The sequence below is a fragment of the Ursus arctos genome, unplaced genomic scaffold (genome assembly GCF_023065955.2).
Source record: "Ursus arctos isolate Adak ecotype North America unplaced genomic scaffold, UrsArc2.0 scaffold_8, whole genome shotgun sequence".
Classification (NCBI taxonomy): Eukaryota; Metazoa; Chordata; class Mammalia; order Carnivora; family Ursidae; genus Ursus; species Ursus arctos.
The window spans coordinates 77,474,441-77,488,266 of NW_026623100.1; the positions used below are offsets into that span (position 1 = coordinate 77,474,441).

A 13,826-nucleotide genomic window follows, 5' to 3' on the forward strand; every position below is an offset into this window, starting at 1 on the left:
GATTCCACAGATAGTGCTCATATCATCTTCCAGTCAGCTACACATTTGTGTCTGTTTGAACAGGGATTCTTGATTTTGATGTAGTGAAATATGTATTTTTTAAATACCGAAGTTTAAAAATGTTGTTTGTTTTACCCCAGAACTCCATTCCTCAAGTAATACTAATGATGAGAACAACTATATATGTTGAAGAACAAAGGAGTTTATTATTAAAAGCTATAGTATATGGAATTTATAATTTTTCTATGTTAGCTGTTATGTGAATAAGTGCTGTTGCAGGTTTCAGGTTCATCACTGTATTGGCCTCTGTTTGATTATCGTTATGGTCTCAAAGCCGTTAGAAGTGTTCCTAGTTTCATTCTCATTCATCTGCACGTCTGTAGAAGGGATTGGCAAACTGGAGTGCAGGGCTAGATCTGGCCTTTGGCTTGGTTTTGTACAGCTCCTGTACTAAAAATGATTTGTCCATTTTTAAAAGATGGTTAAAAAAAAAAAAGATATGAGGTAGAGATCCTATGTGCCCACAAATCCTAAAATATTTACTAAATATTACTAAAATATTTACTGGCCTTTTACAGAAAACTGCCAACCCTTTATCTACAATATAGACAGATTCTCAAATTATTTTTTAGCTCTTCTGGCCATGGATAAATGCAAAAATAAAATACAACTAAAAATTATAACCTACAAAGACTAAAATAATTGGTTACTATTGCACTTAAGAGTACTGGCATATGTCAGTAAGTTCTCTCATTAGTAAATGAAAGTTTCCTGGATACTGTTACTCTTTTTCTCTCTGGAAAAAATATGTAGATGGGAGTGAATGTCACAGTGTAGTGTATTTACATCCAGATGTGTCTCAGTGACGCCCAAGAAGTACTGCTATTTAAATGGCTTGCTCAGCTGGGTAAATGGAGTGCCCTCTTTGCTCATCATTATGCATTTCATAGCCACCTTTACCACCTTTTAAGGCACATTTTATGTTAGTGTTTTAAGTTACCTGAAAGTAAAATAAGATTATATCCCTTAATATTCTAGTGTGTACTCTTTGATTAAATTGAGGCTATTCTTTAAAAGCTAGTTGGTAAATTGTTAATGTTCTTAACCCCTCTACATGTGACATCAGTTTTTAAAATGGAGGTGTTTCTACTCGTGTTTCTGAAAAAAACCCTATTTTCTGCAAAATTATACATAGAAAAGAAGAGGTTTATGGGAGCATTAGGGACAGACATTCAAAAGCTATGCAGCTTTATAACCAGAGCCCTAATAAAAGTAACATTTGGTACCCCCAGGAGATAACTAGAGTAACAGGCAGCTTTTTTTGTCTTGGGCACTGCACAGTGCAAATGGACATGGGCTTCTAAACCAGTTGGGCTCTTTTTAGAGCAACGAAGAAGCAGGACTTTGCACTAGTTGAGAATTTTATAAGGTGGGGGATATGCCTGTTTGAGAAAGGAACCCCTGCTTCAAGTACTCATTTTTAATCATTAAAATGGACCGAGTAGGCTCCTGCCTGTGTAGCAGTCAAGCTGAGGCTCTTAATGCTTTTCTAATAATTAAGAATTCCATTTACAATTTTTTTCCACTTTTACAGGAAGCATTTAGAATACTTCCTTTGGCCAACCTCAGGATTTATGACTGACCAGTTTTGTGTTTTCATAAATCTCTCCACTTACGATATTTTGTCCATTATAAGACACCAAATATATTTTAGCAAATAAACATTGAATCTTATCCATTTAAAGTACTCGTGAGGAAGCTTTTGAAAATGCATACCTGTTTGTGTTGCTCTCCTGTTTAAAGCCCTTCTGTAGATTCCTGTCATCTACTGAGTAAAGTTCGAACTCCTTAACTTGTCATATGAAGCTTCTTATGATGATATGATCCCTTCCACGTTTTACCCTCATTCTCTATCATTTGGCCTTTTGTGCCTTGTAGTTCATGAGTCTTAAATTACATGTAGTTGTTTTTATGCTATGAAATCAGTGATTTCATGATTTTTGGCCTTCATATGTGATGTTGAATACAGTTTACCTGGCAGATTCCTACTCAAACCTTGAAACTCAGTCCAAAGTTTACTTATCTTGGCTCAAGTTGGCTCCTATGTCCTTAGGCATGCCCCCCTTTTGGAGCATTTTCTTATTTTTTAGCAGTATAAGTCGTTGAGGACTTGTATTTTCTCTGCCCCAGATCTGGAATCAGCCACTTTTCCAGGAAGCTCAGATTTCTTTTATTCAAGAATGGTTTTTAGAAATCAGTATTTGGGCACTACATATGCTTATTGCTCCTTGAGTGCCATTATTTCTAGGCCTTGTCAGCAGACACATGTAGTCTGAATATACTATATGTGCTAATCCATATGCACACACATGTTCATATTTAATTTGTTACTTACCTCTCTGTATATCTAGGCTACTAAAAATCATGAGTTCATACTGACACTTTTTTTTTTTTTTAAAGATTTTATTTATTTATTCGACAGAGATAGAGACAGCCAGCGAGAGAGGGAACACAAGCAGGGGGAGTGGGAGAGGAAGAAGCAGGCTCCCAGCGGAGGAGCCTGATGTGGGGCTCGATCCCATAACGCCGGGACCACGCACTGAGCCGAAGGCAGACGCCCAACTGCTGTGCCACCCAGGCGCCCCCATACTGACACTTTTTCTTGTCCTACACCACAGGGCTCATTGTAGTCTTCCTCCTTTCTTTTTTGTAATTTCTGTTTTAGTCACTGAGAAACCTGGCTTTCTTGGGGCATCTGGGTGGCTCAGTCAGTTACGGGTCTGCCTTTGGCTCAGGTCGTGATCCCAGGGTCCTGGGATCGAACCCTGCATCGGGCTCCCTGCTCAATGGGGAGCCTGTTTCTCCCTCTCCCCCTGCCACTGCCCCTGCTTGTGCTCTCTCTCGCTATCATAAATAAATAAAATGTTTTTTTTTTTAAAAAAGAAAGAAACCTGGCTCTGATTATTACAGTATATTTACTTGTTCAACTCTAGGAGACACACACATAGAATTACTGATTCCTACCTCTGTGACAAACAGATTTACTCATTAGAACGTATTTTTGTACAGTTCATTTTGTATTTAGCCTTATAGTATCTTTTACAGATACTGTTTTCCAGTTACTTATGTTAGTCCTTTTTATCCTTACCCCATTTGGTTTGGTTATTTTATTAATTTATAAAACAGATTCATTACTGTTTGTATTCCATTTGGCGTATCCCCCCCCACATCCTGGTTGATTTTATTATTTATAGTCTTTATGATGTATGAAGCATTCCTCTGGCTTTAGGAGTTAAAACTGTACAAATTGTATGGTCAGAGAAGGATCCTATCCTCCTTACTCCTACTACCCCTTTCCTATACTCCCTTCTTTCCACCCTTTTCCCACCCACTCCCACCATGGGTAAACCAGGTCTTTTTAGTTTCTGGTTTATCCTTTCTGTATTTCTTTTAGAGTACGAGAAGAGACTTGTCATAAAAGTAGATTCTGTATTCATGTAATTTGAGAACTTTTCCATAAGACAGTTTTAAAATGTCTTTTCCAAATATTTATTTTAAAAAATTTTAACCTCCAGAATGAATCAAAAATTGTGGTTAGAATATTTATTTTCCCCAAAGCAGAGTGCTGTTCACATAGTTTACCTACTAAAAATTCTTTAGTTGTGCCAAAGTATTTATTCTGCAAGTGGTTATTCAAATTGATCTCCATCTTACCTTTCCCACGTTCCTCATTGTGAAACTTTACTTTTAGCTAATTTGGACTTTACTGCATTTCTTTTTTGCTTGCTTGCTCGCTTCCTTCCTTCCTTTTTAAAAAATTTTACGTATTTATTTAGAGAGAGAGCATGAGCAGGGGGAGGGGCAGAGAGAGAAAATCCCAAGCAGACTCTGTGCTGAGTGTGGAACCCACACAGGGCTCCATCTCACGAACCCGAGACCATGACCTGAACCAAAATCAGGAGTCAGAGGCTTAACCGACTGAGCCACCCAGGCGCCTCTTCACTGCATTTCCTGAATATGCTTTATATAAAGTCATTCTTATTCTTTTAGCTTTGCTCTTTTTTCTTTCTAAGCTGTCATACTTCTCTCTCTCTTAAAGCCTAACTTGTCCCATCCTTTACAGCCTAATATTATGCCAGTTATTTTTTTTTATCTTACCCTTTCCTCTCCTTCCTTTAAACTTTGAATGCTAAATAAATTTTCTTCTAATGGCATTTTTTGGTGTGTGTGTCCAGTTAGATTTTAGCTGTTGAGTCTCATAGGATTCATTTTTTTAAAGTCTAATTTCTATGGATACATGTGAAATGAATTTTGTTTACCCTAACAAGTCTTTTAATGTTTCCTCTAACAAAAGTATAGGAGAGTCCATGATAAAAATTAATTTTATACCCTGCCTTTTAAAGTTAGGCACTGTTGTTTTTCATCTTTTATCCTAAGTATTAATCCATATAAATTATTGCCCTCATAATTTTCAGAACTTTCATTAATTTATATTCAAACTAAACCGACTTCTATTCTCTATTTGCTATATACTTGGGAAAGTAAAATCATTGAATTGTTGCTAATTTGAAGAATGAAAAGATTGTTTTCGAAATTAATTTCCCATGATTAACGTATATTTTATTGCACTTAAATACGTTTACATAAGTCATATTTACAAAATACATGGAACTTCTTTTCCCAAGGTGTTCATAATACTTAGCATTTTGGGAATTTATATTAGCTTCCTTATGAGGAATGTGGATGACATACTCTTTACTGGGCAGGTAAAGGAAATGGAGGGCATTTAAATTAATCTATAAATTTTGCAAGTTTGCACAGAGCTGGAGGTGAACGAATATTATTTAGCATTATACTATTATAGTGATTTAATTTTACAGCACATACACACACATATACTACACACCACGCATGCATACATATATTTACAGTGGTTCTTGTCCTTGTCAAAAAGACATCAGATAGGGATTGTCTTATTACCCACCAAAACTAAACACAGATAAAGGTGTTTTTTTAATCAATTTGCCAAATATCTTGATGCCACAGCTCCATATTTCTTCTTCTTTTTTTTTTTTTTAAGATTTTATTTATTTATTCGACAGAGATAGAGACGGCCAGCGAGAGAGGGAGCACAAGCAGGGGGAGTGGGAGAGGAAGAAGCAGGCTCATAGTGGAAGAGCCTGATGTGGGGCTCGATCCCAGAACGCCGGGACCACGCCCTGAGCCGAAGGCAGACGCTTAACCGCTGTGCCACCCAGGCGCCCCCACAGCTCCATATTTCTAAATACGCAGCTTGATGGTGGAGCTTTCAAACTGTTAAGATCTTTTAATTTAAACATTTGCTGTATTTCCTCCATTTTTTCTTAATATAATAAGTGTTTCTTTATCCAGCCTCCAAACTAGGCTCTTTGGAATCTTAATTACTGCAGTTTCTTTTGAAAATACCAAAGTCTCCTTTCTCTCTAATTCTTTTCCCCAGGTCACTAGCTTAAGATCACATTTTGTACTTCCCTTATAACTCTTAGAAAGTGAAACAAAAGATGTTGATTTGCTTGGGATTCCCATGGAGTTTACCACTTTTTCCTTTTTCCATTGATGAAGCCTCCTGTATTTTAGAGTTGAAAAGTTATCCTTGATTTCCCACTTTTAGGCATTTCATAATACATTTATCTCCTGTCTTCCCAAAGCTGTATCAGCAATGAAGTTCTGTAGGTAGGAATTTGTAGTGTGTATGTATATATATACACACATATATATATAATAGTCTATATGCTATATATATAATAATATATAATATTATATAAATTACTATATATATAAGTGAATTAGTTGCATTTATGTGTTTATGTTTTTACATGCAGCTGTTTTTCTTTAACTCTGCTCTTTACCAGACAGGCATGGTGCATTGTGATACAGCAGTTGGAACACCCGATTATATTTCACCTGAGGTTCTCAAATCACAAGGGGGCGATGGTTACTATGGGCGAGAATGTGATTGGTGGTCTGTGGGTGTTTTCCTTTTTGAAATGCTGGTGGGTAAGTAAATATTTTAACTTGTCTTTTTTTCAGAACCCATCTCGTAACACTAGTTTTAAGTCAAGAATTTGAGAATATAAGGAAATTAATTGTGTCCTATGGAAGAAGTGGATTTTTAGAAACTTTGAATTAGATGTATCAGATATGACAGATTATTAATTGGAAAATTAAAGCCAAATTGTACTGGCACAGTACAAGGAATTGAAAGTATATTGCTAGGAAATAATCCTTCAGTGGGCCTTTTTGTATGAAGAAAACGTTAGAACAAGAAGCAAGTTTATAGCTTCAGTGGGCCTCTAGTCTAAGATTTTCTTGATAGATAGTATTTGTTGTGAATATTTTAAGTCTGTTAATATTTGTTCCAATAATAGAGAGCTTAAAAGTATTCTTTAGTTTGTTTATATAATTATGTAATTGATTTTTGTCAACTGTGTTTCTTCTATTACTTGTATTTACATATGCTTTTAATTCTAGTAAAATAAATCATAGTTATTGACCATTTGATTATCGATAAAAATATTTCACAATAATATTTCATTCTCAGAAAACTCAGGGGCAAATTTAATAATTTCTTTCACTTTGACCAAATCAACATTTGAAAGGCTCAGGTGTTTCAAAACTTTTCTTTACATCGTAGATTTCATTCTTAGATTTCCCATTCCTAAGTACTGGGGTCACAAAAATATCTTCGGGCTAAGGAAGCCAGTGAATGAATTATCTGGCTTGGGGATGAGAACAGATAGAGCCAATAAATCTATTTTCTGAGGCAAGTGTGATAAGGCTAATAACATTATATGAAACATGGGGCACCTGGGTGGCTCAGTTGTTAAGCGTCTGCCTTCGGCTCAGGGCGTGATCCTGGCATTCTGGGATTGAGCCCCAAGTCAGGCTCTTCCGCTGGGAGCCTGCTTCTTCCTCTCCCACTCCTCCTGCTTGTGTTCCCTCTCTCACTGGCTGTCTCTCTCTCTCTGTCGAATGAATAAATAAAATCTTTAAAAAAAAATTATATGAAACAACTTTAAAGTTGAAAATATATTTTTAGAAATTAGAGAATTTATTTTCTAGAGGATGACCCTAAAAAAAATTGGTAGTGGAAAATCTGTTAAAATCTGTATGATTATTATGATTATTGCTTAAAAGAATCAGAACATTTTGGCAAATCTCAAATTTAAATAATAATTAGTCATGGAATGTTTTTGTGGCATAAATTGCCTTCTCTTGATGACCATTTTGTGTATGTAGTATTGACCTTGCTATGCTTTAAACTCATGTCATAGTACGACCTTATGTTGTTTTGGGCCTTTGTAATTGTAGTGCATCTCTTTACATGCAGGGTATGTTCCCAGGTAGCTGTCCATTCTCCCCACCTCTGGCCCAGTCTGATGATACATTAGGTGTATCTTGTAATCTTTAAAGTAGAATTATTCTGTATTTGTCTAGACTCTCCTAGGGATTTAGAAAATAATAATTTGGAGAAAGTCACATAGCTCCTTTGACGAGACCATTTAAATACCTGCTACTGTTTTCGACTCTTGATTCGAATTTAATGACTTTGACGCTGATTTACAGTATTCTGAGCTTACTCTGGTGCTTGCCTAGGTTGGTTAGCACTGGACTTCATTTAAAGGACTCTACTGTAATTAAAAATGGCACTAGAAAAATCTTTTTTTTTTTTAAGATTTTATTTATTTATTTGACAGGGAGACAGCCAGCGAGAGAGGGAACACAAGCAGGGGGAGTGGGAGAGGAAGAAGCAGGCTCCCAGCGGAGCAGGGAGCCCGATGCAGGGCTCGATCCCAGGACCCTGGGATCATGCCCTGAGCCGAAGGCAGACGCTTAACGACAAGCCACCCAGGTGCCCCTGCACTAGAAAAATCTTGAATTCAAAGCACCCCTTTGTTCTCTTTAAAAACAAACAAAAACTACCTGAATACCCCTTTTGAAATTCTGGATTGTCTGATTTGGGAAAGTCTGGTTTGTACTAAGGTGACTTACAGTTGAGTCATACTGGCAGGGCCTTTAATTCTTATGGCTTTAGATGAATAGTGGCCAAAATGGTGCCTTCAGCTTTTTCTGTCTTTACACTCCAATGCCTCTTTAGCATAGCCGTTAGTCTGCAAGAACACTGCATTGGGAGACCATTTCTGCCATTTTCAATTCTAGCTATGTGTCATCTTAGGCAAATCGTGCGCGAAATAATAGGGCTGGTCTAACTCTTAGAGCTGCACTGCCCAGTTTATCATGATGAAAATGGTTTATGTCTGCACAGTCCAGTATGGTGAGCACTGGCCACATTGAGCTCTTGAACTGTGGCTAGTGTGACTAGGGAACTGAAGTTTTTATTTTATTTAATTTTAATGAATTAAACTTTAAATTGCCACATGTGGCTGGCTAGTGGCTACTGTACTGTATAACACAGCTCTAGAGAGTAATCTCAGAAAAGGCTGATCCAGCTCAAGCATTAGTGGACTCTGATCTATCTGACCCTACTTAATAATCTTTTTCTTTAATTATCAAGTGAATTATTTCCTTTCCCATTGTAAAAACAGTAACAAATTCTAGAGTTAGCATTGATTTTATTTTGCTTTTAGGAATTGATGGTTCATTGGTGTGGTTAAAATTTAAATATGTCCTTGGTATGTTCTGTTGTGTTTCGACTGAGACTCCTGGCCCATAGATCATTTGTTCTTCCATGCATGTGACAAATTTAAACAATAGATGAAAAGTGTTTAATTTGCATTCTCTGTTACACTCAGTATCTTCTCTCTTGGAATTTTAGGGGATACTCCATTTTATGCAGATTCACTTGTAGGAACATATAGCAAAATTATGGATCATAAAAACTCACTGTGTTTCCCTGAAGATGCAGAAATTTCTAAGCATGCGAAGAATCTCATTTGCGCCTTCTTAACAGATAGGTAATATACGTTGAATTTCTTTGTAGAGAGCCCTTAACTTTTAAATATGTAGGAATGAAAGCATAGCTTTTATTTGCATATGAAATCTCTCATTCTCTTTATCCAAATTGCTTTTAATTCTGGGTTAGCCTTTTCCTACTGCTAAGTCTGGTGTTGGGTTACTCTCGTCATTATGTGTGTGCAACCCCATTGTAATCTAACTCTAACCTTACCTTCATGTCTAAAAAGAAAAAATAGAACTTGGTAAGATAATGCATTTGAGAGAAATAAAACTTGTATTATTCACATTTTATCCTTTGAAGTGATTAAGCCATCTGACTCTTACTGTATAACTTTGGAGAGAAGAGTGTTTTGTGCAGATACATACTTGACAGGTTATAATCTCAAAAACTATTTGTATTTGACTTGGGAGTGCCTCCTTCCCAGTCCTTTTTTATTTGGATTTGAATATGAGTAAGTCTGCCCTGGAAATTCTGTATTTCTGAAAACAAAATAGGTGAACAACACTGTGAAACCTGCCTCAAAAAGGGAAGATAGAAAACTCTTTGGAGTTTCTTCCTTGGCCTTTCTATTCAGTTCTTTCAGCTTTGTGATAAGAGTCAACCTGTCAAAGGACCAACTTTTATAGGGGAGTGCATGCACCACAGTCAGCGCTTCACTCACCAGCATTATGATCTTAGGGAAATAATTTTACTATTTGGGGGAAATTTTACTTATCCATAAACAATGGGATCAGATCAGATTGATAACTGAGGACCTTTCTAGCTCGAAAATGGTATGATTTCTCAGCAAACCATATTGTTTGTTAGCCAGTTGCTGTTACAAGCAGTACTACAGTGACTATCTTCATGCATTTATATCTTGCATACATTCTGTAGGATAAAGTTTTAAAGGTGGAATTCTAGGATACACACTTTAAAATTGAGTTGGTGTTACAGAATTGACCCCCAGAGTAGTCACAGCAGGGTGTATTTCCACTGATGATAGTTTCCTCATTCTCATCAAACTGAAGATAATGGATTTTTTTTCCATCTAAAGCAAGAAAAGGTATTGCTATTTTTTCTCATTAGAGAGGTTAATCATTTTAATATGTTTATCAATTAATAAGATTTGTTAATTATCTGATTAACGAACAATCGATGCTGATAAACTTGGAACAAATCCTGTATGTTTGATTTGGGACTAGATGGGTTGATGAGGATGACCATACTTTGTGCTGAAAGATAAATATAAAACGGAATATAGCACATGTTAATGAAAGATTTATCATAGCAATTTACTGGGGGGGGTGCAGACTAAGGAATGATTGTAGGTAGAGAAAAGAATTTGGAAAAGAATTTAATGCCATCATTGTGGCTAACAGTACTTCCCTCTAAAGTTTACAGGTTTTTCTGTTTATATTAAACATGGCTCCAGGGGCATATAAAAAAACAGATGTTTTTTATTTCCATAAAATCTTCATTGAAAACTCAAAGGGCCAAAGAATGAAATTGTTAATATTGTTTTTCTTGTATTCAGAATGATCATTTTAATATAAATGTAGGAATATAATTTATCAGACTCAATATTGATAGTTTCTAACAATATGTAAGTTCTTTTTAAGAGGAGATTTTTATTTTTTTTAATTTTTATTTAATTTTTTTAAAGATTTAAAAAAATTTATTTATTAGAACACATGAACGGGTTGGGGTAAGGGCGGAGGGAGAGGGAGAGAATTTCAAGCAGACTCCATGCTACATTTTTATTAGAGGCTTTGAATAACTCTTCTGTGTCTGAAGTTAACTCTGTCCATTTTACATCCTGGAGTTGGTCATGCAGTTTTGGCACACACAGATGAATATTTTTATTTGAAAGTCTTATGTGTACTTTTGTTTGATACATACTACAGATGGAAATACATTTCCCTTTCTATGGCATTTACTATACAGTCCTTTTAATCTAGAGAGATCATATATAATAAAATGTTTTTGAAAAACATTTAAGCTGAAACTGTTAATAAAGATATCTCAAAGTCATTTGTGATCATTATATTGATCCTAGGCAAGATAAGAAGTAATTTATTTTTTTGGTAATCTTTTTATAATATTATCTTTAACTCCATTGTTTAGGGAGGTACGACTTGGGAGAAATGGGGTAGAAGAAATCAAACAGCATCCTTTCTTTAAGAATGATCAATGGAATTGGGATAACATAAGAGAGAGTAAGTCAGTAAATTTAACTATTTCCATTCCATCACATTTTAAATCTCAGAAATTGATTCCTCTTTTGAATTAGTAATCATGTTTGATACACTTAATGCTAACTAATTTTAAATTGAGAGATTTCAAATTTATTCTGTGGCAATATTTATGACTAAATGTTCCTCAATATCTTAACCTAATTTGTATTCATTAGCAGTATTTCTTAATACTTTTATAGTAAACGGATTTCTTAATTTGTCAAGTTTTTTATGGATCTCAATAATTTTCAGAATGGGGAAAATATCCCCTAATTTGAATATGTTTGAATTAATAAATCAGTTATTATTTATGTAGGCCATACTTTGGTGAATACTAGAATAAGCATAGTAATTCATTTTAGCTTTATGTATATTTGACATTAATTCATTATAAGAGTAAGAAATATTTTACTTAAAGAATGTAAAAAGCCAAACACAAAGAATGTGTTTGCAAGTTTTTGCCACTTGCAATTTTAATACCTAGAATAATATCATATTGCTCTCCTTGTTTAATTGATTTATCTATACTTAAACCTGCTCTAATGTAGTAATAAAAAATTAATAAAAGTTTAATTTTTTGAAATGATAGAATGTTAAACATGGTACCAAAATTTTCTATAGTAAATCATAATGTTATTGATTAATTATATATTACTAATGTATAATGTGTTGGTATTAATAGATATTACTAATATGTAATTGGTATAAAACAAAATCTGGGTGGTTAATGTGTATTTTGATTATGAAGAAAAGAATCCATTTCTTTTCTTTTACCAGCGGCGGCCCCTGTAGTACCTGAACTCAGCAGTGACGTAGACAGCAGCAATTTTGATGACATCGAAGATGATAAAGGAGATGTAGAAACCTTCCCGATTCCTAAAGCTTTTGTGGGAAATCAGCTGCCTTTTATAGGATTTACCTACTATAGAGAAAATTTGTATGTGTTTTGTTTGTTAGATTTTTATTGCTTTCAGGATTTAGCTGTAAAGAGTTATCTTACTGTGAGACTCGATTACAGAAGATAAAGTGTTAATACATTTTAAACTTTTGAGTTTTTTAAAAAGGACTATCGAAAGTTATTTTTCATTTAGTTCCATTACTTCTGAATGTTATTTACAAATGTATGCAAGGCACTGTTCTATATTCTTTGGGGGATAGAGAGTAAGACTAAGTATGTTCAAAGGAACTTATCAACTAATAAGGGATATAAGAGAATAATATAGTCATAATAAGGATAGAAATATGATATTTGCTTTAAGAAACATACCAAAATATCTGAGATGGTTCAGGACAAAAGTAAAAGTCACATCTCTGGGGGTGAGGTAAGAAGTCAGGTAAGACCTCAGGGAAGGGGGGATGTTTTTAAAGCTAAGAAAAGGTTTTGAGTGGCCAAGATGTGGGGAGGTTAGGTGAGAGTTGTGGGGAGATGAACAATGGAAGCAAAAGTGTGGCATGTTAGCACACGTTGGGAGCAGAGTAGTGTGGTCCAGTAGGGCTCAAACACAAGGTGCATATTACTGTGTTACAATCATGTGGAGGACCTAATGAGACTTCAAGTTTCTTTCCTGTATTCCCTCCATGTAGCACAGAGTCTGGCACAAGGCCGATAAATAATGGTTGGCTGCAGTGAGTATTGGGTATAAAGATTAAAAACTATATTGGAGTTGAAGTTCAGAGGAAGAATAAAGCAGCAGATGATTATTGTGTGCTATACTGAGGGACTTTTGACTTTCACAGGCAGTGAGGAGTGAGACATTAGAGACATTTGAGAAACTTTTGGTACTTCCATGTGTGTGATGGTCGGGGTGACCAACCATTTCGGTTTGCCAAGGACTGAGGGGCTTCGTAGGATATGTCAAAGGACTTTGATGCTGAAACTAAGAAAATCCCCAGCCAACCAGAATGAGTTGGCCACCCTGCTAATGATAGTATTCTGAAAACTACTGTAATGCTCACTAAAATGAGGATATGAGTGCCTGGATAAACCCAGTGAGGGAGGACCCAGTTAAAGAGAGAAATTGACAGGTAAATAGAAGTGATGATTTATGTATTAAGACCTGGGAATCAAGAGATGTTATCTTTGAGAAGGAGGAGAGATGTCTCTTTCTAGAAGATTTCTGGATAAAATAGTTATTACAGGAACTCAAAATGAGATGAAGAGGGGCAAAGTATGGCCCATGTAGTGACTCCAGTCTCAACAATATTAAGACGAGAACATCCAATAAGAGTGGGGGAGGGCAAAAAAAAGTGTAGCATTTTAAATTATTGAGAATGATAAATATCTAGAGAGGAAAACATTACTTCATTTAAAATATTTCAGAGTGATCAGAAAGAGAAGTCTTTGTGGCTGGAATTTAATTCTGATAATAATTTGGGGTATTAGAAAATGGATTAAAATAACATACAAAGGATTTATTTCCTGCCTTTCCTTCTAGGTTATTAGGTGACTCTTCATCTTGTAGAGAAAACGATTCAGTACAATCAAGGAAAAACGAAGTATGTATAGATTTTTACTAGTCTATTTTAGTCACATGTTCAACTAATTTAGTAAAATCCATGTGTTTAAAAAGTTCATTTGATGCTACTTTTTGAATCATTAGATGGCATTCTCTGTTGTAATACAGTTCAAAGAACATTGAAATGATCCATTTATT

At 35.3% G+C, this 13,826-nt stretch overlaps 1 protein-coding gene across 1 annotated transcript in view; it reads left to right on the forward strand.

Annotated features, from left to right (window-relative positions):
- Positions 1–13,826, forward strand: part of ROCK2 (Rho associated coiled-coil containing protein kinase 2) — a 135,434-nt gene that overhangs the window by 83,040 nt on the left and 38,568 nt on the right. Inside the window, exons 6-10 of the mRNA XM_044390341.3 lie at positions 5,892–6,036; positions 8,816–8,954; positions 11,063–11,154; positions 11,950–12,109; positions 13,608–13,668. Of these exons, the coding sequence (XP_044246276.1) occupies positions 5,892–6,036; positions 8,816–8,954; positions 11,063–11,154; positions 11,950–12,109; positions 13,608–13,668 (597 nt within the window). The remainder of the gene's footprint in view (positions 1–5,891; positions 6,037–8,815; positions 8,955–11,062; positions 11,155–11,949; positions 12,110–13,607; positions 13,669–13,826) is intronic.